The sequence below is a fragment of the Scyliorhinus torazame genome, chromosome 3, assembly GCF_047496885.1.
Source record: "Scyliorhinus torazame isolate Kashiwa2021f chromosome 3, sScyTor2.1, whole genome shotgun sequence".
NCBI classification, from domain to species: Eukaryota; Metazoa; Chordata; class Chondrichthyes; order Carcharhiniformes; family Scyliorhinidae; genus Scyliorhinus; species Scyliorhinus torazame.
This window is the reverse complement of record NC_092709.1, coordinates 258,343,765-258,369,045: the sequence shown is the minus strand read 5'-3', so window position 1 is coordinate 258,369,045 and position 25,281 is coordinate 258,343,765. Positions and strand designations below refer to the sequence as shown.

Here is a 25,281-nt window from a genome sequence, read left to right as displayed (position 1 = left end):
TTTTTGGAACATGGTGGAGGAATTAATTGTGGTGCGGGATCCTCCTGTGAAATTCGATGGGCTGTCCCCATATTTTCGCTGCAACGACTGGTCGGCCGGACCTATCACAAAGGGTGTCGCAGACCCAAGTGGGGAAGCCCGAACACTGTCAGTCAGTTCCATTCATGTCTGTCTGGTCTGAACGGGTGCCTACACTATGTATGGGCTTTGTCCTGTTTCCATTCAGAATGCCTGCCTGCTGGGCTCTCTGTGGCTTTCGTGGGGTATTGCACTCTCATGCAAAGTGACCTAATTGTCCACAGTTGTAACACTCCTGTGATTTCAGTGGGGGGCTGTTCCTACCTTCATTCACCCATGCGGGGTTCTGGTGCGCTTTCGCTGCTTGGATATCTGCCTCTGCCTGCGTTCTTCGGGTTTCCTAATCGCGGGTTTGTTTTGGACAGATTGCTCCCAGGTGCGGGACAACCTTTTTAAAACCCACTTTTTGTTGTGCGTTTCTTCCGAGGGGTCATAATTGGTGCAAGCTTTTTGCCCTGCCTCTGTGGCATGGGAGATAAGGGTGCGGGTCTATTTGGCCATGTTGACTGGGGACAAATGGGCGCATTCTAAGTTTCCGAAAACGGCTGTAAAATGGATCCACAGGCATCCAGCAAACGCTGTGGAGTGTTCGGTTTTCTTCTGCCTGCACTTACTCAGGCCTTCTACTGGGTCACCTCTGTTATAGCCGATCGCATCTAGGATCGCCATGTGCATCTCTGCAAGGGTGCCTCCTCCTACATTCTGTGGGTCGGGAAGGGCTGCTACAACTGAAGGGTCTAAGCTTAAAACTGTGAGCTTCACTTGCTCATGCTCATCCAGGCCGTACATGGTCGCCTGCTGCTTTACTCTAGCAAAGAAGTGGTGGGGGTCTGAGGTGGGGAGGAACGGTGTGATCTTTTCGCACGTGTCCCGTAATTGGGTCACGGTTAAGAGGGTGGTGTAAAGGAATTCCGCGTCTCCTTCCGATGTGACTGCGGTGGGTGGTTACTGGATTCATGGGTGCCTGATCTATCTGCTCTGTGGGGGGTTGGCGTGCTTTTCTCCTTCGGGGCTTTCCTTGCGCACATGTTCCCTGTAAATATCTCTGCGCGGTTTTGTTTAGTTCTTGCCAATCAGGGCCGTCTTCTTCATCTAATTGGGATCCAAAGGTGCTTTGAAACCCGTTTTGCACTGAAAGCAAAGACTGCAGTTCTGCAATCTGCTTCCTGCATTTTGCATGATCCACTGAGCTTTGTCTGTGCTCCGTGATGGCAGCATGGAGTGCTCTTAACGCTGCTTTTAGATCGCTGCACTGCCTTTGCAATGCCTCTACCTGTTTTTCTGTCTCTTCTCTTACCAGGACTGCAGGTCAGGCCTTATAGTATTGGGTTTGGAAGCTGCTCAAATGCGCTAGACAAGACTGGTGTGCCCACTTGGCATCATCCACCTCTCCGTCCTTTGCTGCCAACTTCCTTCTCAAATCTATATTCTCTCTCTCGATCTCACTAACATCGACCTTGCTCATTCGATGTCTGTCTTCTATCTCTTTGTGGAGCGTCCGAACAACCTCCTCTGTGCCTCGCAATTGTGCCAGACAGGACACGATTGCCATCGGCTTGCGAGCTTTCCCTAAGCTCTTCTTATGGATTTCGCTCAGGTTCTTTTCTGATCTCTTCTTCCCAAACGGGACACTGTCCTACTCTGCTGCTGGTCGCTGCGCCCTCGAATTCCTGGGGTTTCATAAGGCGTTCCATTGCCTTCATTGCCATTTTTCCTTTCTGAATGCTTCCTTTTAAAATTTGGAACGAGGGGTACTAAGGCGGTGCTGTAAACACGGGTACGGCGTTCGCTATTTCCCGGAATACAAACTCCTGACAGTTTTTCGCAACAAAATCTATCAGTTTTACCTTATTGCCCTGTTAGTTACGCATGTATTAACACGCTTCCGAATTATGAGGATTGATCAGAACTGCTTGAACACTTGTGGTTTTTCTGTTCCCAATTGGATTCTCATTCAAATTTTGGGTTCTCCCGGAGTGGTTAGGCCACTTCTAAGTGGGGTCCCGTCAGAATGTCGCCATAAATGTTGCTAATTTTGGTTGGCTCTTAATTTGTTGCCCGTTGTATCTTTACTTAATTTGCTCTGTTTCTATAACCTTTGCTTTAGAGTCGCCAGGTATCTTTATGATACCGCCACAAGGTTCAAGTTCAAGTGCTGATCAATAACTCAACACACCAATTAGTAAGATTCAAATCAAAACACATTCATTATACACAGTCAATCGCTACTCATGCATAAAACTCTACTTACTAGACTATCTCCAACACTAAAAGACCTATACTTAGCTTCGGAACTGGCCCACCAGCTCAGGGGAACAAATGGCCTTTTGTTCGATTCTGAGTCTGCAGGATTCAAAGCTGGTATGGACTGGTAGCTAGGAGCGCCTATCTCGTAGCGTGTGTTGACTGGAGACTTACTTGGTTGATGCGGCAGCTAGGCAGGTCACCGTCAAGGGTTGTTTCGAGCTGCTGAGTGACCCTGCCAAGAAGGACAAATTCAACTTGGGGACTCTACTTTATAGTCCCCAGGGGCTTCATGCCGTTCGGGGCGGACTGCGTATCTGGTTCCAAGTGATTGGACTACGTTCCGATCGATTTCTCCAATACTGGAGCCGTTCCCTGATTGCTGAGCGGTCCCTAAGTGTCCGTTGGCCTTTCTTTGTCTTGGCTGCTGCTGGCGCCGAGGAGTCTGGCTTGGCCTTATTCACCTTAAATGTTTCAATTGTTCCCGGGGATCGCTCATTAATATGTAGATGACTGTTGGTTTCAGTGATGTCTGGGTTACAGCAAGTTCTAATACACAGGAAACTTTGCACCTGCTAGTTTTTCCTGGCTTGACTGAATTTCCCTGTATTCTTTGCAGATCTCCATTTTAAGTCGGGAAGTGGCCAACCCAGGTGGCTACAGTCCTATCTTTCCCATGTACCGAGCTATGAGAGCTGGCTGTCTCTGAGCTGACTCTGAGCTGAATTTGCCTACTCTTTAAATTCTAGTCTTCCTTAGATGTATTAGCTTTTTAGCTCGGCTGCTTTGCACTGTCTCTTTCCCATGGTCGAGCTGACGTAATCTGACTCTGAACTGCTTGTTCCTTCTCTGCTTCTCTCCTCTCTCTCTCTCTCTCTCTCTCTGAGTTCTGCTTCTGGTTCTGGTTATCGTTCCTGCTCTGGTCTCTAGGTTTATATATTTTTCTAACAGTTATCTAGTTTTTATGACTTTATTGGAAAGTAACATTTTTCACTTTGATTGTAAAAAGTATCTTTGATCTAAACATTCTAATCCAACTAAGTATTCATTTTGACATAACCTCATCTCATAGATCTGATTACATTGTTTCCTTTGTGATGTTCAAAATGCGTTGACTTCAAGAGGTGTTACTTTTATTTCCTATCAATTCTATAGTTTTATTTTCCAATTGTGTCCTCTGCTCATAATTTTGACTTTGATTTTGGCTTTGAATTATGTTTCTCGTAGACTGATAGTCTCCAGTTTTCTTTAATTTACCTGGTATTAGCAAATTTTCACACCTAGAATTATCACCAAATTCAACTGAACCTCATCCATTCTTTTCCAGGTCCTTACTAAGATAGTTACTTTCAATGAAGGTGTGAGCCATTGTTTTTGGCTTCATTCAAAATCCTGTTTGTCTTGTTTGCTAAGCCTGCTTGACCAAGGATATCTGCATTTTACAAGCCTGCTCTGGCAACTACTGTTAACCCTTTGTGGGATCTTTTCCTGTATCCTCTCATGTTTCTCTCAGACCAGATATTGCCAGACTTCCATGTTTCAAGTGACACATCTTTCCATATTTTCAATAACACAACCCTCAGTATGCCTACGTGGCGCACCACGACGGCCGACAAGATACAGTCTGCCTTTGGGTTCTGGCACCCACCGGTTCCCCAGCGACCATCACCAACATGCCCCCCCCAAACCGCCTCTCACCACCAACCGAATCCCTCACGGCGGGCTACCAGCTGCCCCCCTGGGGATCCTGACCACCCGCGCCCCTACACGGCCTACACCCCCCCTTCCCCCGTCGCCGACACACCATGATGAAGCTCCAGATGACACGCTCCCGGAGTCAATGAGTCCAACACCCGTGCCCGCAGTGAAGCCGGAGCTGAGGCGATCACAGAGAACGATTAAGGCTCCGGACAGACTCGATATGTGAGCCCACTTCACCCCCGCTGGACTTCAAATTTTAACAGGGGGCGAATGTGGTGAACGTATTGCTACTGCAATTCCCCACTGTATTGTACTGTATTATGTTGATGCCCCTGTAGGCTCCGCCTGTGGCTCCGTCCCCTCGGGGGTGGTATATAAACCTGCAGCCTATAGGCGGTACTTAGTACAGAGCAGTCGCAGGCAGGCACAGATCTAGCTTATTAAAACCACTGTTCATATCTGCTAATCGTCTCGTGTGAATTGATGGTCGCATCAATTAGGAGCAGGAGTAGGCCATTTAGCCCCTCAAGCCTGCTCCACCATTCAATAAGATCATGACTGATCTGATTGTAACTTCAACCCCACATCCTGCCTACCCCCGATAACCTTTCATTCCTGTGTTAATCAAGTAACTATCTAGCTCAGCCTTAAAAATATTCAAAGACTCTGCTTCTACTACTTTTGAGGAAGAAAGTTCCAGAGATTCACGTCCCCTGAGAGAAAAATGTTCTCCTCATTCCGGTCTTAAATGAACAACCCCTTATTTTTAAACAGTGACCCCTGAAATAGTTTCTCCCTGTCTAAAATATTAGGTTCTCCTAATAACCTTAGAACTTTGATCAAATGGGTGAAAGGAATATGGGGAACAGGTAGGGAGGTGGATTTGAGACCAGGAAGAGATCAGCCATGATCTGATTGAATGACGGAGCAGCCTCAAAGGGCTGAATTTCCTACTTCTGTTCCTAATTCCTATGTTCCTAAATCATTGCTTAATCTTGCAGATTCCAGGAAATACAACCAGTGTTTGTGTAGTCTCTTTGTAATTTAATCCCTGGAGTCCTGTTATCATTCAGGTGAATCCATGTTATGTTCCTTCCGAGGCCATTCTAAGGTGTGGTGCCCAGATCTGAATCCAGTACCCCAAATGTGATCTAACCTGTGCTTTGCATGTAGCATGACTCCTAGCCTCGTTACATTCTAGCCCTCTCGCTATAAAGGCCAGCATTCCATTAGCTTTTTAGATTATTTTTTGTATCTGTCCATTCCCTAACCTGGCCAATGATTTGTCTTCAAATCTAATTCAATCAGCTTCAACTTGAGCTAACAACCTCCTTTGAGGGACTTTATCAGATATTTCTTGGATGTCCATGTAAATAACATCCATAGATATTCTCCTCAAGCATGACCTATCTTCTACAAATCCATGCTGGCCTTCTATGGTCAGTTGAAAATTTTCAAGGCGTTCAGTCACATCAGTTGTATTTTGTTTTGTTTTTGTTTTAGTGTCACGTGTACCGAGGTACAATGAAAAATATTGTTCTCCGTACAGTCGAGACAGATCATTCCATTATGAAACAAAAATACAGGACATACAAAACTACACAATTTAAATACATAGACACAGGATTGGGTGAAGCATACGGAGTGCAGTACTACTCAGTAGAGAAAATGTGTGAAGAGATCAGTTCAGTCCATAAGAGAATCATTCAGGAGGCTGGTAACAGCTGTTTTGAATATTTTAATGAGTGTTCTCAGACTTTTGTATTTCATGCCTGATGGAAGACGTTGGAAGAGTGAATAAGCCGGGTGGGAGGAGTCTTTGATTATGCTGCCCAGTTTCCAAAGCCAGCGAGAGCTGTAGACATACACTCTGGGATGGGAGGTGGGTTCGCATGATGGACTGGGTTGTGCTCATGACTCTCTGTAGTTTCTTACGGTATTGGGCAGAGCAGTTGCCATATCAGGCTGTAATGCAGCCAGATAGGCTGCTTTCTATGGTGTATATGTAAAAATTGGTAAGAGTCAATGTGGAAATTCCGAATTTCCTTAGAACAACAAAGAACAAAGAAATGTACAGCACAGGAACAGGCCCTTCGGCCCTCCAAGCCCGTGCCGACCATGCTGCCCGACTAAACTACAATCTTCTACACTTCCTGGGTTCGTATCCCTCTATTCCCATCCTATTCATGTATTTGTCAAGATGCCCCTTAAATGTCACTATCGTCCCTGCTTCCACCACCTCCTCCGGTAGCGAGTTCCAGGCACCCACGACCCTCTGCGTAAAAAACTTGCCTCGTACATCTACTCTAAACTTTGCCCCTCTCACCTTAAACCTATGCCCTCTAGTAATTGACCCCTCTACCCCGGGGAAAAGCCTCTGACTATCCACTCTGTCTATGCCCCTCATAATTTTGTAGACCTCTATCAGGTCGCCCCTCAACCTCCTTCGTTCCAGTGAGAACAAACCAAGTTTATTCAACTGCTCCTCATAGCTAATGCCCTCCATACCAGGCAACATTCTGGTAAATCTCTTCTGCACCCTCTCTAAAGCCTCCACATCCTTCTGGTAGTGTGGCGACCAGAATTGAACACTATACTCCAAGTGTGGCCTAACTAAGGTTCTATACAGTTGCAACATGACTTGCCAATTCTTATACTCAATGCCCCGGCCAATGAAGGCAAGCATGCCATATGCATGAGGAAGTATAGGCGAGGTTGTGCTTTCTTGGTCGTAGCGTCAATATGGGTGGACCAGGATGTAGTGATCTCTGTAGGTGCATGCACACAAAGAGTTAATGGGTAAATAGCAGCACCACATGATCACAAGAGGGCTGGACCAACATGGGTATAAAAAGCAGCACACGGGGTCTCTAGCTCTCTCGTGGGTGTACTGTGAACAGGGTAACATCAGAATCACATAGGTAGTTAGTGGAGTTACGTTTAGTTATTATTGTTAAATCTTGTTCAGCAATTCCTAGTTTCCATGTTAAGGTAAAGAACTCATGCGTTTATAGTTATAGTTACTCAATAAATCTTTGTTGTTACTGGACGAGTTCGAGACTTCTTCAACAAGATTCAGAGGACCTCCCCATCAACCAAGGATTGAGTTACACGTGTTATCGACCACGCAGGTAACACAACATGGTACCAAGGAGTGTTGGCCTTAACAACAAAAACAGAAACTAGCTAGATTAGGTTCGACAGACAAAAAAAAGGAAAAGATTTGGACAGATATTCGACCATGGAATGCATCGCAGCAGTCGGACCTCTCGGGCAACAAAAAACCGGTAAGATGGACTCACTTCCAGCTCCAGAGCCCCTCAGAACCTCTGGTAATCTCCAGTATAATTGGAAAATGTTCCTCCAACACTTTAATCTATTTCTGGAAATTAAGGACATAACCGCTGCGCCAGATTCTAAAAAAATAGCGTACCTCTTATCTGTGGCAGGGAAACAGGCCATGGAGATATATAATTCATTCAATTTCTTGGAAGGTGAAGGCAAAACTAAATTTAAAATAATTATTGCAAAATTTGAAGAACACTGTAAAAATCAGTCTGGTGAGACGCTGGAAAGACTTAAATTTCGTAATAGGTGCCAGAGATTCGGAGAGTCAATCACTGATTGTATTGCAGACCTCCAGGTACTAGCATAAAGCTGTAATTATGCTGATTTCAGAGATGCTATGATAATAGATCAATTAATTTATGGACTATCTGATAAAAATTTAACAAAAGAACTTTCACAACAACAGTATCTAACTCTAGAAATCGCGATTAAACAGTGCATAATGCATGAACCGAAAAGAAATCAGTACCTTCGGATGCACTATCAATTACCACAAAGACGAGAGTAGTGGAATAATCGAGGCTTTATTGAGCAAAGATGTGGTGCCTCCTGTAGCTGGAACCAGAATGGCTGCAGCACCGGCGAGCACACACATTTATACGCTGCCTACTGGGCGGAGCCAGCAGGCAGGGATTTACCCATGTACCTCTACTATACGGGCAGTGCCGTAATACATGTAATATACTACTAGTGGTGACTACAAAACCTTCAATTTATCCAAAGAAAAAACAGCGCCAAAACTTACCACGAGGCAGAGGCAGGATCGATCTCGATGCAGCAGCACTTTTTGCTTGGCAGCCATCTTGAGCGATAGCATTCCAGCCAGTACGCACATGCGCTCTTCTCAAACAGAGAAAAAATGGCAAAATACACTTGCGCGCATGCGCGAGAAGCCGCACATGCACGAGAAGCCACGCATGCGCAGTTGCGAAAAGAGTGCACAGTACAGGAAACTCAGATTGCGCATGTGCAGTCGATTCCTACGTGTTACGTCACGAGCGTCATGATGTCAGAGGACCCGGACCACGCCCACTTAAAAGCGAAATGCCCGAAAATTGCAAATAAGAAATTTAAAGCCACAAACCAGATACTTTTCCTCGAGCGACAAAATGAAGCCCGAGCCGCCACCCACAGTTAAAGATTACCTCCGCAGCACCCTGAAACATACCGTTTGCAACACCCAAAGAGAAGAGCACAATGACAAATCCATAGCAAAAGATTTGTTCATTGACGATGATTACTCAGGAGATGAGTTCCTCATTGGACAAATAGAGCACCATAACACATCCTTGACAAGAAGCGATGATTTGCTCGCTGCCGAATGCCACTCAGCCATGGATCAGTTCTCCAGATCTGATGGTCATTGCAGCAGCAACATAGGTGCCAAGTTCCATACAAGTCTCATGGTGGGAGAATCCAGTACCATGACGACATGGCAGCTCGTCGACAAAACAGATGACAACCACATGTCACATATCCTAGCAGAAGGCGACGCCACGCAGAGAGCACAGATTGACTCCACTGAGGGAGTGATACTGGCCTCCATAGCGAGCTCGTTGACAGGCTCCAGAATGGCCACAAGCAACGACTCCGGAGCGACAGCCGTGAACCAAGAAGACTATGAAAGTCTACCCAGCTCATTTAATCGGCAAGAAGACACTGAATGTCTACCCACTGTATGTGAAAACTGTGACAAAGTGATCACACTCAACATACAGAGTGTGCAGGATCGCAGCGAGACTGACAGATCTCAGCTCGTCTGTACAGAAGCACACACAGAGTAGGACTACTCTTGGGTCCAGTGAGACCACGTCAATTGAAATCTTGAAGATTTTAACTCCTGAAGAGGAGCATAAAGAGATCACAAATGATTCAAATGTACTGGAAATGTCTCCAGCAGAGGTGCACTGAGGCAGCAAAGAAGAGCAATCAAATCCACCACAAATGACTGATGTCACCAACATCAATACAACATCAGATCATTCTCACAGTTCTCAAAAAGAAACGCTCAATGTAACTGACACCAATAACTGTGACAATTACTCAAATTATCCACACGGAACACACATTGAGTACAACAAGAGTACAAACATGCCATGGCATGGCAACACATCTCACGAATTCACATTTGCTCCACAACAAACAAGCAAACCAGCTTTCAAGAAAGATGCAACACAGAATCGCTACCACAAGCATTAAAAAAAAGTATAAATCAGACAACAAAGTGATTCGACCATTCCGATGTCTCGTGATGTCCTCACGTACACACATAAACACTGACGGTGGTCACAACGACATGACAACATCAACACTGCTACCTCAACGGCAGGCGATGAGATGAACCCACCTGATCAATTTCATAGTCTGGATTTAAGTTTTTCGTTAGGATTGGACTTTTTAAACGTTGATTTACTTTGCACAGTCATTATTACCATCACAATCTGTACACATCATTACTTGTTTTATCTGTTCCCAGTTGACTTAATTCATTGTTTGTTCAATTTTTGTTACACCATACAGAAAATCTGCAACACATTAAAAAGGGGGAGATGTAGTGATCTCTGTAGGTGCATGCACACAAGGGGTTAATGGGTAAATAGCAGCACCACATGATCACTAGAGGGCTGGACCAACAGGGGTATAAAAGGGGTCTCTCTTTCTCTCTCGTGGGTGTGCTGTGAACAGGGTAACATCAGAATCACACAGATAGTTGGTGGAGATACGTTTAGTTATTATTGTTAAATCTTGTGAACCAATTCCTAGTTTCCATGTTCAGGTAAAAAACTCATGCATTTATAGTTATAGTTACTCAATAAATCTTTGTTGTTACTGGACGAGTCCGAGTCTTCTTCAACAAGATTCAGAGGACCTCACCATCAACCAAGGATTGAGTAAACACGTGTTATCGACCACTGTTGCTAATTGTGTTTCTCTTTATTTGGCTCTGAATATGGCGGTCAATATGGTCGCCTTCCTTAATTCTAATTATGTTTTGCTCTAGTCGCCAGGTATCTTTCGATACCGCCACAAGGTTCAAACCGAATACAGATCAGACTCGATACACCAGTTAGTTAGTTCAAAGTCAAATTCGAATTTATTTACACACACAGTTAAATATAATCGTGCACAAATACTACAGACTAAACTATCACTCCTGCTAAAGCCTAAACTTAGCTTCGGGCGCCCACTCAGTCAGAGGAACAATGGCCGTTGTTCGGTTCTGAGGCTGCTGGGGTGGAACTGGTATGGGATAACAGCTAAGGTTGTCTGTCTGGTAGCGTGCGTTGACCTTGGACTTACTTGTTCTGGTGCAGCTGTTTTGTGGTCTGTACACAACTCCCACTCATGTTATTTGCTCTTTGGTGTTTCACAGCTCCACCCATAGATTCCACATCGTCCAGGCTAATGTCCTGGTGGGGTTACGGGGATATGGCAGGGGAGTGGGCCTTGATAGGGTGCTCTTTCAGAGGGTTGGTACAGACACAATGGGCCAAATGGCCTCCTTTGCACGATTGGAAGTATATGGTTCCAAACTGCCTTTTTTCATACTTAACTGATGAAACCTTTCTTTCACACCTTGCATATCTTATCTTTTGAACCAACACACATTCAGATCTATTCCTGTTTTATAACCTCTTACCAAATTACCTTAAGTAAACACCTGCTTGAAGTATTACGAGGCTCATTAGTGCATCAAACTCACAATTTAGATTCACACACTCACTCTGTTCCATGCCATAATTACCACACACATACCCTAACAATTAAAAAATATGACGAGAATATTACCAACAGAAAAATGTTACAATTTCTTGGTTTTTTTTGACAGGTTTTCTTGAAAAACTCACTAGAAATGCACAAACTTTTGACATGGTCGACAAAAGAAAAAGAGATGCTGGCTACACACATCCCTCATCCGTTGTTCAGATTGTCATGTGAGAGTACCTTTAAGACATGGATGTTTAAGCAATGTACCTTTAAGAAAACAGTGATGTCAGAGAGTGGGTGGAGCTGGGCTTTAGGTCAGCCATTTTGCAGGTTTTTAGTTTCAGTTTAAAAAGCAGCTTGTGTGTGTCTGTGTGTTTCCAGAGAGCTGCAAGTTTTGCAGTTTTGAAAAGAGCTGGGTGTGTGTCTGTGTTTTGCAGTGAGCTGGACCTCTGCCATGAAAGACTATCTCTGGATCATTTGGGTGATTTAAACTCATAATAGTAAAACCTTTAACCTGATGTGATTTTGTTTAAAGGTGTTAAGTCTCTTGGAAGTTTGAAGGAACATTTTAAGGAATTATTTACTGTTGCAATATTTTCTGAGTTATCTTTGAAGTAAGGGGTGTTAAGAGATCCAATGTTTATTTAAGATGTTAAGTTGAGTTCATGGAATAAACAGTGTTTTGTGTTTAAAAACCCACGTGTCCATAATTGTAATCCCACACCTAGGGAAAAAGCCTTGTGCTAGGAAAAGCAACAAATCCTTTAAAGGGAGAGGTTGGTTGAACTCCATGATACACTTTGGGGTTCTGAAAACGCCTTGCCCATAACAAGATGCTGTGAAAGAATGCATGATATTATTTGAAGAATCAGGGTATCAATTAAAGCCGACAATCTGGCCATTTATCTTTGCTGTTTGTGGGCCTTGTTCTGCCTTAATTGGGTGCTTTTCACATCGTTTATAACCCCAATGGAAGTTCCAAGATCAGGACTATATGGTTTCCCATGGCCTCTCTGGAATATGAACTGCCCCTTTAAGGGGGCGGGGCTTCCCTTAACAGGGAGAGCCTCAACTCACATAAAAACCCCGGCCTGGGTGCAGGTCGGGGAACGAGACCCTTAAGGGAGTGGAGGAGTTTGGATTTGTATTGTAATAAAACTTGTTCGTTAATTTATACCTGTCGTCATAGAATCATAGAATTTACAGTGCAGGAGGCCATTCAGCCCATCGAGTCTGCACCGGCTCTTGGAAAGAGCACCCTACCCAAGGTCAACACCTCCACCCTATCCCCATAACCCAGTAACCCCACCCAACACTAAGGGCAATTTTGGACACTAAGGGCAATTTATCATGGCCAATCCACCTAACCTGCACATCTTTGGACTGTGGGAGGAAACCGGAGCACCCGGAGGAAACCTACGCACACACGGGGAGGATGTCCAGACTCCGCACAGTGCTGCCCATCGTCTATGCATCCTGCATTCAACAACATCATAATCTCTCAAATTACAATTTCACAGAAACACCTAAATTCACTTAAATCTAAATCTTATTTCTAATATCCCAAATTCAGACATAGATTACTTAATAGTACCTCTGCTTTCTGACAACAGTCCTTACAAATTATACCTTACAAATCCTAATACTACAGAGTATTCCTTTACATAAGATGCAAGTTAGATTCAATGCTATTTCCTGAGCATTCTGTTTTTAATATCATTGAACTTTTGCTGCTTTTCCAGAATGGCATCACAAAACTACAGAATGTAGTGGTGCAAGAGGTCATTTTTCCCATCATTACTGCAGACTCTCTAAACAAGCATCATAACCTTGTGCCATTCCCCTGCCTTTTTCCTGTATCCCTGCACATTGTTTCTATTCAAATAATCATCCAATTTCCTCTTGATTCCGATTGAACCTGGCTCCACCACACTTCCAGTAGTGCATTCTCGACCCGAGCCACACGTTGTGGGAAACCGTTTTTCTCGCATCATGTTTTCTTCTTTTGAAAATCATTTTAAGTGTGCGCCCTGTCGTTCTTGATCCTTTTATGGACAGAACAACTTCTCCCTATCTACTCTGTCCAGCCCCCTATCAAATCTCCTCTTAGCCTTCTCCTCTCCAAGGAGAACAGACCCAACCCCTCCAATCCATTCTCATAACTGAAATTTCTCATCCCTGGAACAATTTTAATAAACCTCTTTGCACTCTCTCCAATGTGTTCACACCTTTCTTATAATGTGGTGCCCAGACCTGTACACAGTACTCCAGCTGCGCTAATATCTTGTATACGTTCAGCATAGCCTCTTTGCTTTTGTACTCTATGCCTATTAAAGGACAGAAAACTATATTTGCTTTATGAACTGCTCTCTCCACCTGTCCTGTCACCTTCAATGATCTATGCACATATACACCCAGACCCCTCTGCGCCTGTGCCCCCTTAAGAATTTACCCCTTATTCTATCTTGTCTCTCCATGTTCTTCCTACCAAAAATGCATCACATTTCTTTGCATTGAAACTCACCGGGCACCTATCTGCCCATTCCGCCAACTTGTCAATGTTGTTTTGAAGTTCTACACTCTCCTCTTCAGTTTACAATACTTCCAAGTTCTGTATCATCCACAAACTTTGACATTGTCTGCTACGCACAAAGATTTTGATCATTACCATCCATCAGGAAAAGCAAGGGGCCCAATTTTGATCGCTGGGAAACACCACTACAAACCGTCCTCCAGCCAAAAGAATATCCATTGACCATTACTCCCTGCTTCCTATTATTCAGCCAATTTTGTATCCACGCTGCTACTGTCCCGTTTATTACATGCATTCACATTGGCAAGAAAAAATGAAACAACCATGGTGTAAAAATAGCTAAAGGTAAGCTGTGTGAAATAGATGTGTACAGTTCACATATTGAACAAAAATCCCCTTCTGCAGACTGAGCTCAGGACAAGAGGCCGCTGGCTGACCTGTGACCCGGATGTAAAGAGCCAGGCCGGTGGGGAAGATGGCGGCCGCGGAGCTGTAAACTTGAACCGGTTTAAAATTCCTCCCCCTTCAGGACAGTCTGTGCCGAGGATACGGCTGATGTTGGGACGGGAGAGGACTTGTTTTAGCCGAGAGCGATGAGCGACACGGAGAAATTCTGTTATGTTTACAGCTGCGACCTGGACATCAATGTCCAGCTGAAGATGTGAGTAGCGGGTCTAAGGGAGGGAGGGGGATGGACCCCCTCCCAACTTCCCCATTCGGCTTCAAATCGTTCACCTGGGACTGCCCAGCACTTGGCTGGTGACAGATCCCAGAGCGGGTCCCGTTTGCCGGCTCTCAGTGGCCACTACCTGGCGGCTCTATGTATTATTGTTTCATATTAAGTCTTCCCATGTAACATCTCAAAAGTACAAACAGTTTGCGTAGACCATGGGAATGGGATAAATCCAGTGAAGCGTTCGGCCAGTTTGGTTCTTCCATATAGAGAAATCCTAACTTCCCCATTCGGCTTCAAATCGTTCCCCTGGGTTCTTGTCTTCAATAAGTTTGTTCCACATGTTGATCGTTTGTTCTATTAAAAGTATGCCCGATATCAGTCTTACATTTATCCTTAACTAATTTGACCTTGTGCCCTTAGTTTTATTACCATATCTTAATTTAAAGTCATAATACGTTTTAACACATTTTCCTTAACTGTATACTTTTTAGAGACCACCTCATAGCTGCCTTCTTTCCAGACTGAAAAAGCCCAAGTCTATCCATTTCTTTCTCATAACCCAGACCCCTAGCATTGGAGGTTAACCTATTCCCAACAGTGCTGTTGGTGACTAGAACTGGATGCAGTGTTCAAAGTGCAGTCTGACTGGTTTTTAATGGGATATATCATTTTGCTATCCATTCGATGGTGAACATCCATTCAAAGTCCACTGGGAAAGCTGATGTGATGTGTCCATGGTCTCAGACTGATGCTCACAATTATACTTGGTGCCACACCTCACTTTGCACATGTGGAGCAATTGTCGATGCTCCTATTGAGTGCTATCCACTCTTCAAGAGAGCTTGAAGCCTGAAACCTCTGCTGTTTGGTTAGTGATGAGCTGTTGATTCTTTAAGTAGTGTCCCACTATTGTTTTTGTGAATGGGGAGGTCATTGTTGCCTATAATTTTTCCCATCTCCTTGAGACAATAACATCATGGTGAATGGCAGGAGTGGCAACATGGTACAGCCCTAGAAGCCATTCATTTGACGTGGGTGCTGACACCACTCTAATAGCAGAATTTAATTGTCCTTTGCATGGGGGTCTGCAGGATCATCACATAGAGCAGTATTTGATGCAGACTGACTGCCGCTGTTTCAATTCAATGTTCTTGCGGTGCTCTCCCATGATGATTCAGTGGGTTTCCAGCCAAGGTTCACTCTGGATTTACTTCTTCAGCTGCTGTTAATGAAATGAGACCTATGGGTGAGAGACTTGTCTAGGGTGATAATGAGGTATTTTGGCTGGGGTTCATGGTTAAATTGCTTACTGCAGAAGGAAATGTTGAATTCTTTCACAGTGACATTATTGTTCAGATGGAATTCCAAAGCAACTTCTTCTCTCGGTGTGGTGGAGGTGTTGGGTCTGGTAGTAGCATTCGCTTGTGAACATCTTACCTGCTTCGTCTGGTACAAATGCCACTGTCAGTAATGTTATGCCGTTAGCAGACAACAGCTTCTAAAACTGGTTATACTCTCTTGAGTTGTCTCCTGCACCATATGTTTCGCAGGTTCAGAGGAAGATTGGAGAATTCAATGCTGGAAGGCAGGACCAATGATTTCACATTCTTTGGGTTTTGGATTTAAATTCTGGAATAAGGGAATGCAGTGAGATTGAGTTGGTTATCACCTGAAACTAATGTGTTAATGCCCTTGTGGAGATTATCTGTTTACTCTTTGCTTCCTTGTCACAAGGCTGTTGTTCATATGTGAATGTTGACAGTTAAGTTTTAAAAGGCTTTTTGACTGCAAGGGCATCATAGTTTATACCCTCGAACTGTCCCCACTTCTTGCAGAGGTTGCTTGGATTGTATGGCCAACTACTCATTATTAACAAAAGCTTACATTTGTATAGTGCCTTTAATATGGAAAATATGGGCGGGATTCTCTAGCCACATTCGCCTGTGGTGTTCTTGCGGCGAATGCGGCCCGAGAATCCCGCCCAATAATCCATGGTGCTTCATAGCGGCATTAAGAAAGTATACAAGAGACTATTGTCAGAGGAATGGTGACCTCGGGCTAGAGGAGACGGGGAGAGTTGTAACAAGGCCAGGACAAATTTTAAACACCAGGATGATTTTATATTTGGAAAACAAGGGGTGAAATGTAGATCAGTGGCTATTATTTGAATATGTACTCTGAAGGGAAAGTTCAAGTTCTGCTGTTCAAAATAAATAAATTAGAAGAAGGAATATTTTGTTCATTGTTCATAGTGATGCATCTCACTTAGTCTAGAGTTGTAGTGATGGAAGCATTGTAATAAGAATTGTGTTAAAGAGTTCTTTGTAAAAATCAGTATAAATTTGAGTTGTGAACATGTGTTCCAGGAAAAAAAACACCACTTGGAAGGTTTTGAATCTGGATGATTAAATTAGGCCATGTGATCCATGAAGTAAGCCTGACATTGCATTATAACCTTTGTAATGCTCAGATACCATTTATGTGCAATAATCATGTTACTGATTGTGTTTTCTGCTTTTTTGTTGAAGGTTTTTCAAGAGCAAAATCTTAAGCTAATTGCTTCACAAGAAACCTTGTTTTAGAAAGAACAATTGGTTAATTGTTTTTGCATTTATTTTAGCCTGAAAATGTTGCAGATTCACGTTGTGTGACATAAAAACTGTTATCAATGCAATATGTAAATTATTGCATCCATTTTAAGGGGTTTAAGCAGATAGTTATAAGTTTTAGTATTTCAATCCCATAAACTAAAATACTTAGCTTCTGTGTAGAATTCATCAACTGTATCATTGTAGTGATGAAGATTCTGCGGCTTATGTATCACATTGATACAGTAACAGCAGTGTAATTTTGGCTTCATGTCACTTCCAGTCTAGTCTGAAATTTATTAAATAGTATGAGGTCATCTTGGAGGGGTAGTCTCACATTGTTTGGGCTTCTCATCAGTTAGAATAATGTTAATGAATGGATTTCAATAATGTTTGAGCTTCACTGACATTTAAATTACAGTGAATGTTTGAATATGTAAAGTTTTACTTTGGCTAGCAACAAGAACTACCTGTTTGCAAGTGAAGATGTTTGACTTGGGACTGATAGTATAAAGGCAACATTTGCAAATCTGCAGTGCAATTGGATCACCCCTGATTCCGTGCAAAGACCAATATAAAGGCAACATTGCAAATCTGCAGTGCAATTGGATCAATTAATGTGTCTCAATTAAATTCTGCGAAGCACGTTCTTTTCTCACCGCCCAAGCATGATATCACAATGCCTGCTAATTTTTGTTATAATGTTGACTATGGTAGAAAAGTGTAATTTTGAATTAAATTCTAAACTTAAATTTTGTATTGTTATTATGACTGATTCAGTCGTCATACTTTTTTGTAATAGTGTGCAGTTGAAATGTTTAGATATTAACAATGAAATTAACCGTCAAAGCCAAAGTATTTATCTCATCAGATCGAATTATAACCTGCGTATTTGTGCTGATGATTAGGATACATGCCCCTCCAGCTGGAATTCGGTGGTGGCATGTACAAGGAGGAAATATAGTGATAGAAAATGTGTTTAGTGTGCATTATTCTTGAAGCTCTTTGGCTTTTCGTTACATGCTGTGAGAGAAAGTACCGAGCAGCATAAATTTTGATTATCAGAAATTCTATGGGGAATTTGAGAACTAATTTCCCATCAGCAAAATCAAATTAAAGGCTATTTATTGTTAGAATTGCAAGGCAAGTTCATGATGCAACATTATTTGTAATACTGCTTTTAACTATTAATTGTGGCTGATATTTTAAAGTTGTGCTGATTCCAAGTGTCCCAGCCTGTGTACCAATACCAGTCATCTTGCTGCACCACAGCTTTTAACATAACTGTTGTGAGGTTTCTAAAGTCACTATTTTTCATTGGTCAGTAACCATTTGCAGTGTGAAACTAATGGAGAACTGCTTGGCGTTAGCCCAGCAGAAAGATGTGCTGCAGTTACTTTAATCTGACAGGAACTTCTCAATCTGCAAAAAGATTGTTGCTCTAATTTGCTGACCGTCCACATATTCAGTTGTAATTAATGTATTTTCATGAAAGAACAATTTGAATAGGAAATTTATTCTAATAATCTTTAATGTGTCAAGTTGGCTTACATTAACACTGCATGAAATTACTGTGAAAAGCTTCTAGTCGCCAGATTTCGGCACCTGTTTGGGTACACGGGGAGAATTCAGAATGATCAAATTACCTAATAGCACGTCTTTTGGGACTTGTTGGAGGAAACCGGAGCACCCGAAGGAAACTCACGCAGACACATGGGAGAATGCGCAGATTCCGCATGGACAGTGACCCAAGCTGGGAATCGAATCTGGGACCCTGGCGTGTGAAGCAACAGTGCTAGCCAATTTCACTGAGCATAGTTGAAAGCTTTTTAAATTTAGAACATGTCACATTTGAAGATTTTATTATTGTGCATGAAGGATAGTATAACTATGGAAAGAAACAAACCCTTTGTTTAAATACTGAAGAGCACTTTATTGTCTGCTTCGCTATGTTTCCTGTGTGAATGCAGCATGAAATGCACACCTCAGTTATTTTCTCTTCTGTTTCTCTATGTATGCAGTGGCAGTTTGGAAGGCAAACGGGAGCAAAAAAGCTACACCGCACTTCTGGAGGACCCATTGCTTAAATTTTCAGGCTTGTACCAGGAAACCTGTTCAGACCTGTATGTGACTGGCCAAGTTTTTGCAGAAGGAAAACCGTTGGCTCTTCCTGTTCGGACTTCTTACAAAGCTTTTAGTACTCGATGGAAGTGAGTATGTTTTGCTGCTGAGATTTGTGTTTTTGAGTTTGTTTTGGAAGAGATTTGGAAGACTGGGCAAAGTGCAAAGCCTTAAGTCTTTATGTAAAACATTTATATGGGAAGGCACGGTGGCACAGTGGTTAGCACTGCTGCCTCACTGCATTGAGGACCCTGGGCCACTGTCCTTCTGGAGTTTGCACATTCTTTCCGTGTCTGCGTGGGTTTCACGCCCACAAGCCCAAAGATGGCAGGGGAGTGGGAACCAGAGCGCTAGTTTAGAAGGTGTAATAACTGAAGGGGAAATAGAACAAAAATAAGAGAACAACATCACCCTGTCTGCTTCAACACTTTTTTTTAAACGGCAGAAGTATAGTGGATAAGGCAGTTGAACTTAGAGCACTTATTAGTACTTGCAATTAAGATGTTGTGGCTATCACAGAAACATGGTTAAAGGAAGAGCAGGATTGGCAGTTGAACATTGGAGGAGAGATGCTTCAGGAGAGATGGAGGGGGTTGTAAAAGGGGTGGGGCAGTAGCATTACTGGTTAAGGAGAATATTATAGCCGCATTGCGGGAGGACACCTTGGAGGGTCTTCATTGAGGCAACCTGGGTAGAGCTCAAGAACAGGAAGGGGGCAATCACAATGTTGGCGGTTTATTACCGGCCCCCCAACTACCAGTGAGAGATAGAGGAGCAGATCGGTTGAGAGATTTTGGATAGGTACAAAAGTAACAGGGTTGTTGTGGTAGAGGATTTTAATTTCCCCTAAATTGACTGGGACTCACTTGGTGCTAAGGGTTTGGATGGGGCAGAATTTGTAAGGTGTATCCAGGAAGCCTTCTTGATGCAATATGTGTATAGTCCAACTTGAGAAGGGGCAGTATTGGATCTGGTATTGGGGAATGAGCCTGAACAGGTGGTTGGGGTTTCAGTAGGGGAACATTTTGGGAGTAGTTATCACAATTCTGTAAGTTTTAGGGTAATTTTGGACAGGAGTGAGGGTAACCCTTGCGTTAAGGTGCTAAACTGGGGAAAGGCAAATTACAATAACATTAGGCAGGAATTGAAGAATTTGGATTGGGTGCGGCTGTTATATAGTAAATCAACATTGGTCATGTGGGAGTCTTTCAAGTGACAGTTGATTAGGATTCCGGAAAGTCACGTTCCCGAGAGAATGAAAGGTAAGTATGGGAAGTTTAGGGAGCCTTGGATAACGAGGGATATTGCGAACCTTGTCAAAAAGAAAAAATAGACTTTTTTACCGTCTAGAAGGGTGGTAACAGTCAAATCCCATGAGGAGTATAAAGAAAGTCGGAAGATACTGAAGCGGGAAATTAGGAGGGTTGGAGGGGTCATGAAAAGTCCTTGGCAAGTAGGATTAAGGTGAATCCCAAAGCTTTTTATTCATATGTGAAAAGTAGAGAGGGGGGCCAGGGAAAGGATTGGACCACTTAAGGACAGTGGAGGGGAATCTGTGTTGAGCCAGACAAAATGGGTGAGGTGCGAAATGAGCAATTTGCATCAGTGTTCACCAAAGAAAGTGACTTTGTGGAAGATGATTCTGTGAAGATGATTCTTGGAGAGGGTGTGTGGACAGTCTGGATCATGTTAACATTGAAAAGGAGGAGTTATTGGGTCTTTTAAAATATATTACAGTAGATAAGTCTCCTGGGCCAGATGTGATTTGCCCCAGAATACTGAGGGAAGCAAGGGAGGAAATTGTTGGGGCCTTGACTGACATCTTTGTATCCTCATTGGCTGCAGATGAGATCCCAGAGGACTGGCGAATAGCTAATGTGGTACCACTGTTTAAGAAAGGTAGCAGGATAATCCTGGAAACTATAGGCCGGTAGGCCTCGCGTTGGTTGTAGGTAAATTATTGGAGAGAATTCTCGGACAGGATTTATACCCATTTGGAAACAAATGGACTCAAAAGCCAATAGACAGCGTGGTTTTGTGAAGGGGTGGTCATGCCTCACTAACGAGTTTTTTGAGGAGGTGACAAAAATGATTGAGTGAAAGGCGGTGGATGTTGTTTGCATGGACTTCAGTAAAGAATTTGACAAAGGTGCCTCATGGCAGACTGGTACAAAAGGTGAAGTCACACGGGATCAGAGGTGAGGTGGTAAGATGGATACAGAACTGGCTCAGTCACAGAAAGCAAAGGGTAGCAGTAGAAGGGTGTTATTCTGAATTGATGGTTGTGAGAGTGGTGTTCTTTGGGATCTGTGCATGGGCCTCTGTTTGTAGTGTACCTACACGATTTGGAGGAAAATGTAGCCGGTCTGATTAAGTTCACGGATGACGCCAAGGTTGGTGGAATGGCAGATAGTGTTGAGGATTGTCAGAAGATACAGCAGGACATAAATAGGTTGGAGACTTGGGCAGAGAAATAGCAAATGGAGTTTAATCCGGACAAATGTGAGGTAATGCATTTTGGTAGGTCTAACATAGAGGGGAAATATACCGGAAATGGCAAAACTGTTCCGAAAATAGAAAGTCGGAGAGATCTGGGTGTGCAAGTCCACAGATCTTTGAAGGTGGCAACACAAGTGGACAAGGTAGTCAAGAAAGCATACGATGGGCAGCAAGGTGGCCCTGCTGCCCATCGTATGGGTTAGCCCTGCAGCCTCACGGCGCCGCGGTCCCAGGTTCGATCCCGGCTCTGGGTCACTGTCCGTGTGGAGTTTGCACATTCTCCCTGTGTTTGCGTGGGTTTCGCTCCTACAACCCAAAAGATGTGCAAGCTAGGTGGATTGGCCACGCAATTTAGCCCCTTAATTGGAAAAAATTAATTGGGTACACTAGATTTAAATGTTTTTAAAAAATTATTTAAAAAATAAAGAAAGCATACGCAATGCTCGCCTTCATTGGACGGGGCATTGAGTATAAAAACTGGCAAGTTATACTACAGTTGTATAGAACCTTGGTAAGGACACACTTGGAATATTGCGCATAATTCTGGTCGCCACATTACCAGAAGGATGTGGAGGTTTTGGAGAGGTTGCAGAGGCGGTTTACCAGGATGTTGTCTGGTCTGGAGGGTGTTAGCTATGTGGCGAGGCTGAATAGACTTGGGCTGTTTTCATTAGAAAGACAGAGGTTGAAGGGTGACCTGATAGAGGTCTACAAGATCATGAGGGGCATGGATAGAGTGGATGGGCAGGCACTCTTTCCCAGGGTGGAGGGGTCAGTCACCAGCGGTCATAGATTTAAGGTCCGTGGGGCAAAGTTTAGAGGAGATGTGCGAGGCAGGTTTTTTACGCAGAGGGTGGTGAGTGCCTGGAACATGTTGCCAGGGGTGGTTGTGGAAGCAAATACATTAACGGTGTTCAAAAGGCATCTTGACAAACATGTGGATAGGATGGGTATAAAGGGAAACGGCACAAGAAAGTGCTGAGGGTTTTGGCAAAAGTTGGTATCATGACCGGTACAGGCTTGGAGGGCCGATGGGCCTGTTCCTGTGCTGTATTGCTCTTTGTTCTTCTGTGAAAGCTCGGTAGATTGGCCATGCTAAATTGCCCCTTAATTGGAAAATAGGAATTGGGTACTCTTAAGTTTATTTAAATAAATAAAACATTTGTATGAATTTGTTTTTAATTTTTTAGAGTACCCAATTATTTTTTTCCAATTAAGAGGCAATTTAGCATAGCCAATCCACCTACTCTGCACATCTTTGGATTGTGGAGGTGAGACTTACGCATGTTTCGCCTGCCCTGCCACTGGACAATCGACAACGAGGGGTCAACTTCAAGTGGATGGGAAGATCCAGCCAGAGGGAGGGCCTGAAAAAGCCCGCCTTTAGTATATTGAAGTTATCTGATTCCATATAGTTTATAAATGTCAATGTACTGGAACACAATTTTTCGAACATTTTCTGGCAGCACTTTGAAAATACCCAGGAAAGTGCCACTTTGAGGTACAGATTTCAAATCGAAGGGCTTCTCAATGAGATCTCGGAAGTCCACAAGGGAATTTAACACCAATTTTGACGGAGTTTTCAAACTCAGTTGCAAGCCTAAAAATCGGTCAGAGCCCGAGCCAGTGGTAACTCTGATACAATGTGTTTCGGAGGGCACGAGAGGAACACATTTAAAACAGATAAAGTTTTTTTTCTGTGGCAAGAGAGTTTAAAGATTTTGTTGGTGAGAAAACAAAGACACGATTTTTATATATATATATATATATATATATATATATATATATATACACTTTTCAAGAACAAACTGACAATATATATCCTAATAGATGTCAATGTACAGCCCTGTGAAGAGATGGAAAAATACCTGATGCATACTCAAATTCTAAATTGCATATCGACAGTAGGCTTGACCTCTGTGTATGGTCAGCTGATAAGACTGACATGTCCAAGTCCTGCTCGTGTGAGTCTTGTTGAGCAGCAGGTCTTGCAATGAACCCGACAAGACTTTTTAACATACAATTTTGCTGCCAAATCTTTTCGCCTTGCACTCATCACGGTAGATTCATAAGAATACCAAATCTAAAGGAAACGATAATTTATACTGCAAGAGATGAGGGTGTTAATTGTTTGGCAAGAGAACTCTGATTGGTAAAGTTGTTGCCATGGACAATGCACTAGGGAACAATTAACTGCCAAGTGGACCTGGCAAGTCATCATTGGCCAAGGCATTGCTATGGGTAATAAACCAGGGAATGGCTGTTCTCCAAGCTTTTCTTTATTTTAAAAAAGTGCAATCTGTGGACATGCTCTTTTTGCTAAGGAACAGGACCCTGTGTTAACATATGTTATAATCTACATATATTAGGTAAGCCACTATAAGACGGTAAGAAATAGGAACAGGAGTAGGCCATTCAACCTTTTGAACATGTTTTCCTATTTAATAACATAATGGCTGATATAACACTCACTCACTAAGTCCACTTTCCTGCTTTATCTCTGTAACCCTTATTTCCATACTGACTAAAAATCTATTGATCTCAGCGTTGAAAATATTCAAGGACTCGGCCTCCGCTGCTTCCTGGGGTAAAGAATTCCAAATGTTCACTATTCTTTGAGAGTGGAAATCCTTCCTCAAATTCATCTTAAATGAGCACTCCATTATTCTGCAATTATGCCCTCTGGTCCAACACACACTCGTGAGTGGAAATATCCTCCAAACCTACCCTTTCTAACTCCCTAAGAATCATATATATTTCAATCACATCACCCCTCATTCTTCTGAACCCCAAGGTGTACAGACCCAATCTGTTTAACCTTTCCTCATAAGGCAGCCCCCCCATACCCGGGATCATTTTCATAAGTCTCCTCTGTACTGACTCGAATAATTTTTTAATAGCATCCTGAACTCTCGACCTGACCCCGAACCGCCCCCAACTCGCCTATAAGGGGGTCCTTAGGCTCCCCCGCACCATGCAATGTGCCCCCGGACCCGATCCACACCATGTGAAAAATGCCAGTTTTGCACCTTGGTAGTGCCCCTCCCAGCTGACAGTGCCACCTGGGCAGCATGGCAGTACCAGGCTGGCACCCAGGTGAAAACGGCTCTGATCCCCTGATAGATTCCACGAGTGCCATTCCATCTGATCCCCTTTTATGGAGACCAGCACTGAACGGTGCTCGCCTGAGATCTCATCACCTTGGGTAGATAGTGGATGTGCATATTAGACTGAGACTAGCTGTTTCTCTCTAATATGTAGATTTGCCAAAAGTGATCCACCCACAATAGGCAGAATTTGCATCACTATGTCTCACAAAATTGCTTTAGAGCTCAAGTCGGTTAGATCACGAAGTGAGATATCCCAGCATCTACCGGATCCGTTGTGCCACGCCGGTAGATCGTGCCCAATATTTCTCGATAAATTAGGGGACCAAAACTGTGCACAGTATTCTAAATATGGCCTTACTAGTACCTTGTACAGCTGTAGCAGCACCTCATTACTTTATACTCCAGCCCCCTTGAAATAAAAGCCAGAATTCCATTTGCCTTCCCCATTATCCTTTGCACCTACATGCTAGCTTTCTGGGTTTCTTGAACATGAGCCCCCAAGTCCATTTGTGCACCAGCTTTCTGTAGTCTCTTTCTGAGCCCGACTGAAAATTTTCAATTGGTTGTCAGTTTGTTAGCAAGTGTTGTCCAATCATGGTATCACGTCTAATGTTGGACACCATGTTCTGAGTTTTGCAAGCATTGGTTGGTTGGGTATGATCAGTACTTTTCCTG

At 43.3% G+C, this 25,281-nt stretch overlaps 1 protein-coding gene across 3 annotated transcripts in view; it reads left to right on the top strand.

Annotated features, from left to right (window-relative positions):
* Nucleotides 1-14,068: 14,068 nt before the first annotated feature.
* Nucleotides 14,069-25,281, top strand: part of pik3c3 (phosphatidylinositol 3-kinase, catalytic subunit type 3) — a 138,601-nt gene continuing 127,388 nt past the window's right edge. For all 3 annotated transcript variants that reach the window (XM_072497151.1, XM_072497150.1, XM_072497148.1), the window contains exons 1-2: nt 14,069-14,273; nt 18,898-19,086. In XM_072497151.1, the coding sequence (XP_072353252.1) occupies nt 14,206-14,273; nt 18,898-19,086 (257 nt within the window). In that variant the 5' untranslated portion in view covers nt 14,069-14,205. The remainder of the gene's footprint in view (nt 14,274-18,897; nt 19,087-25,281) is intronic.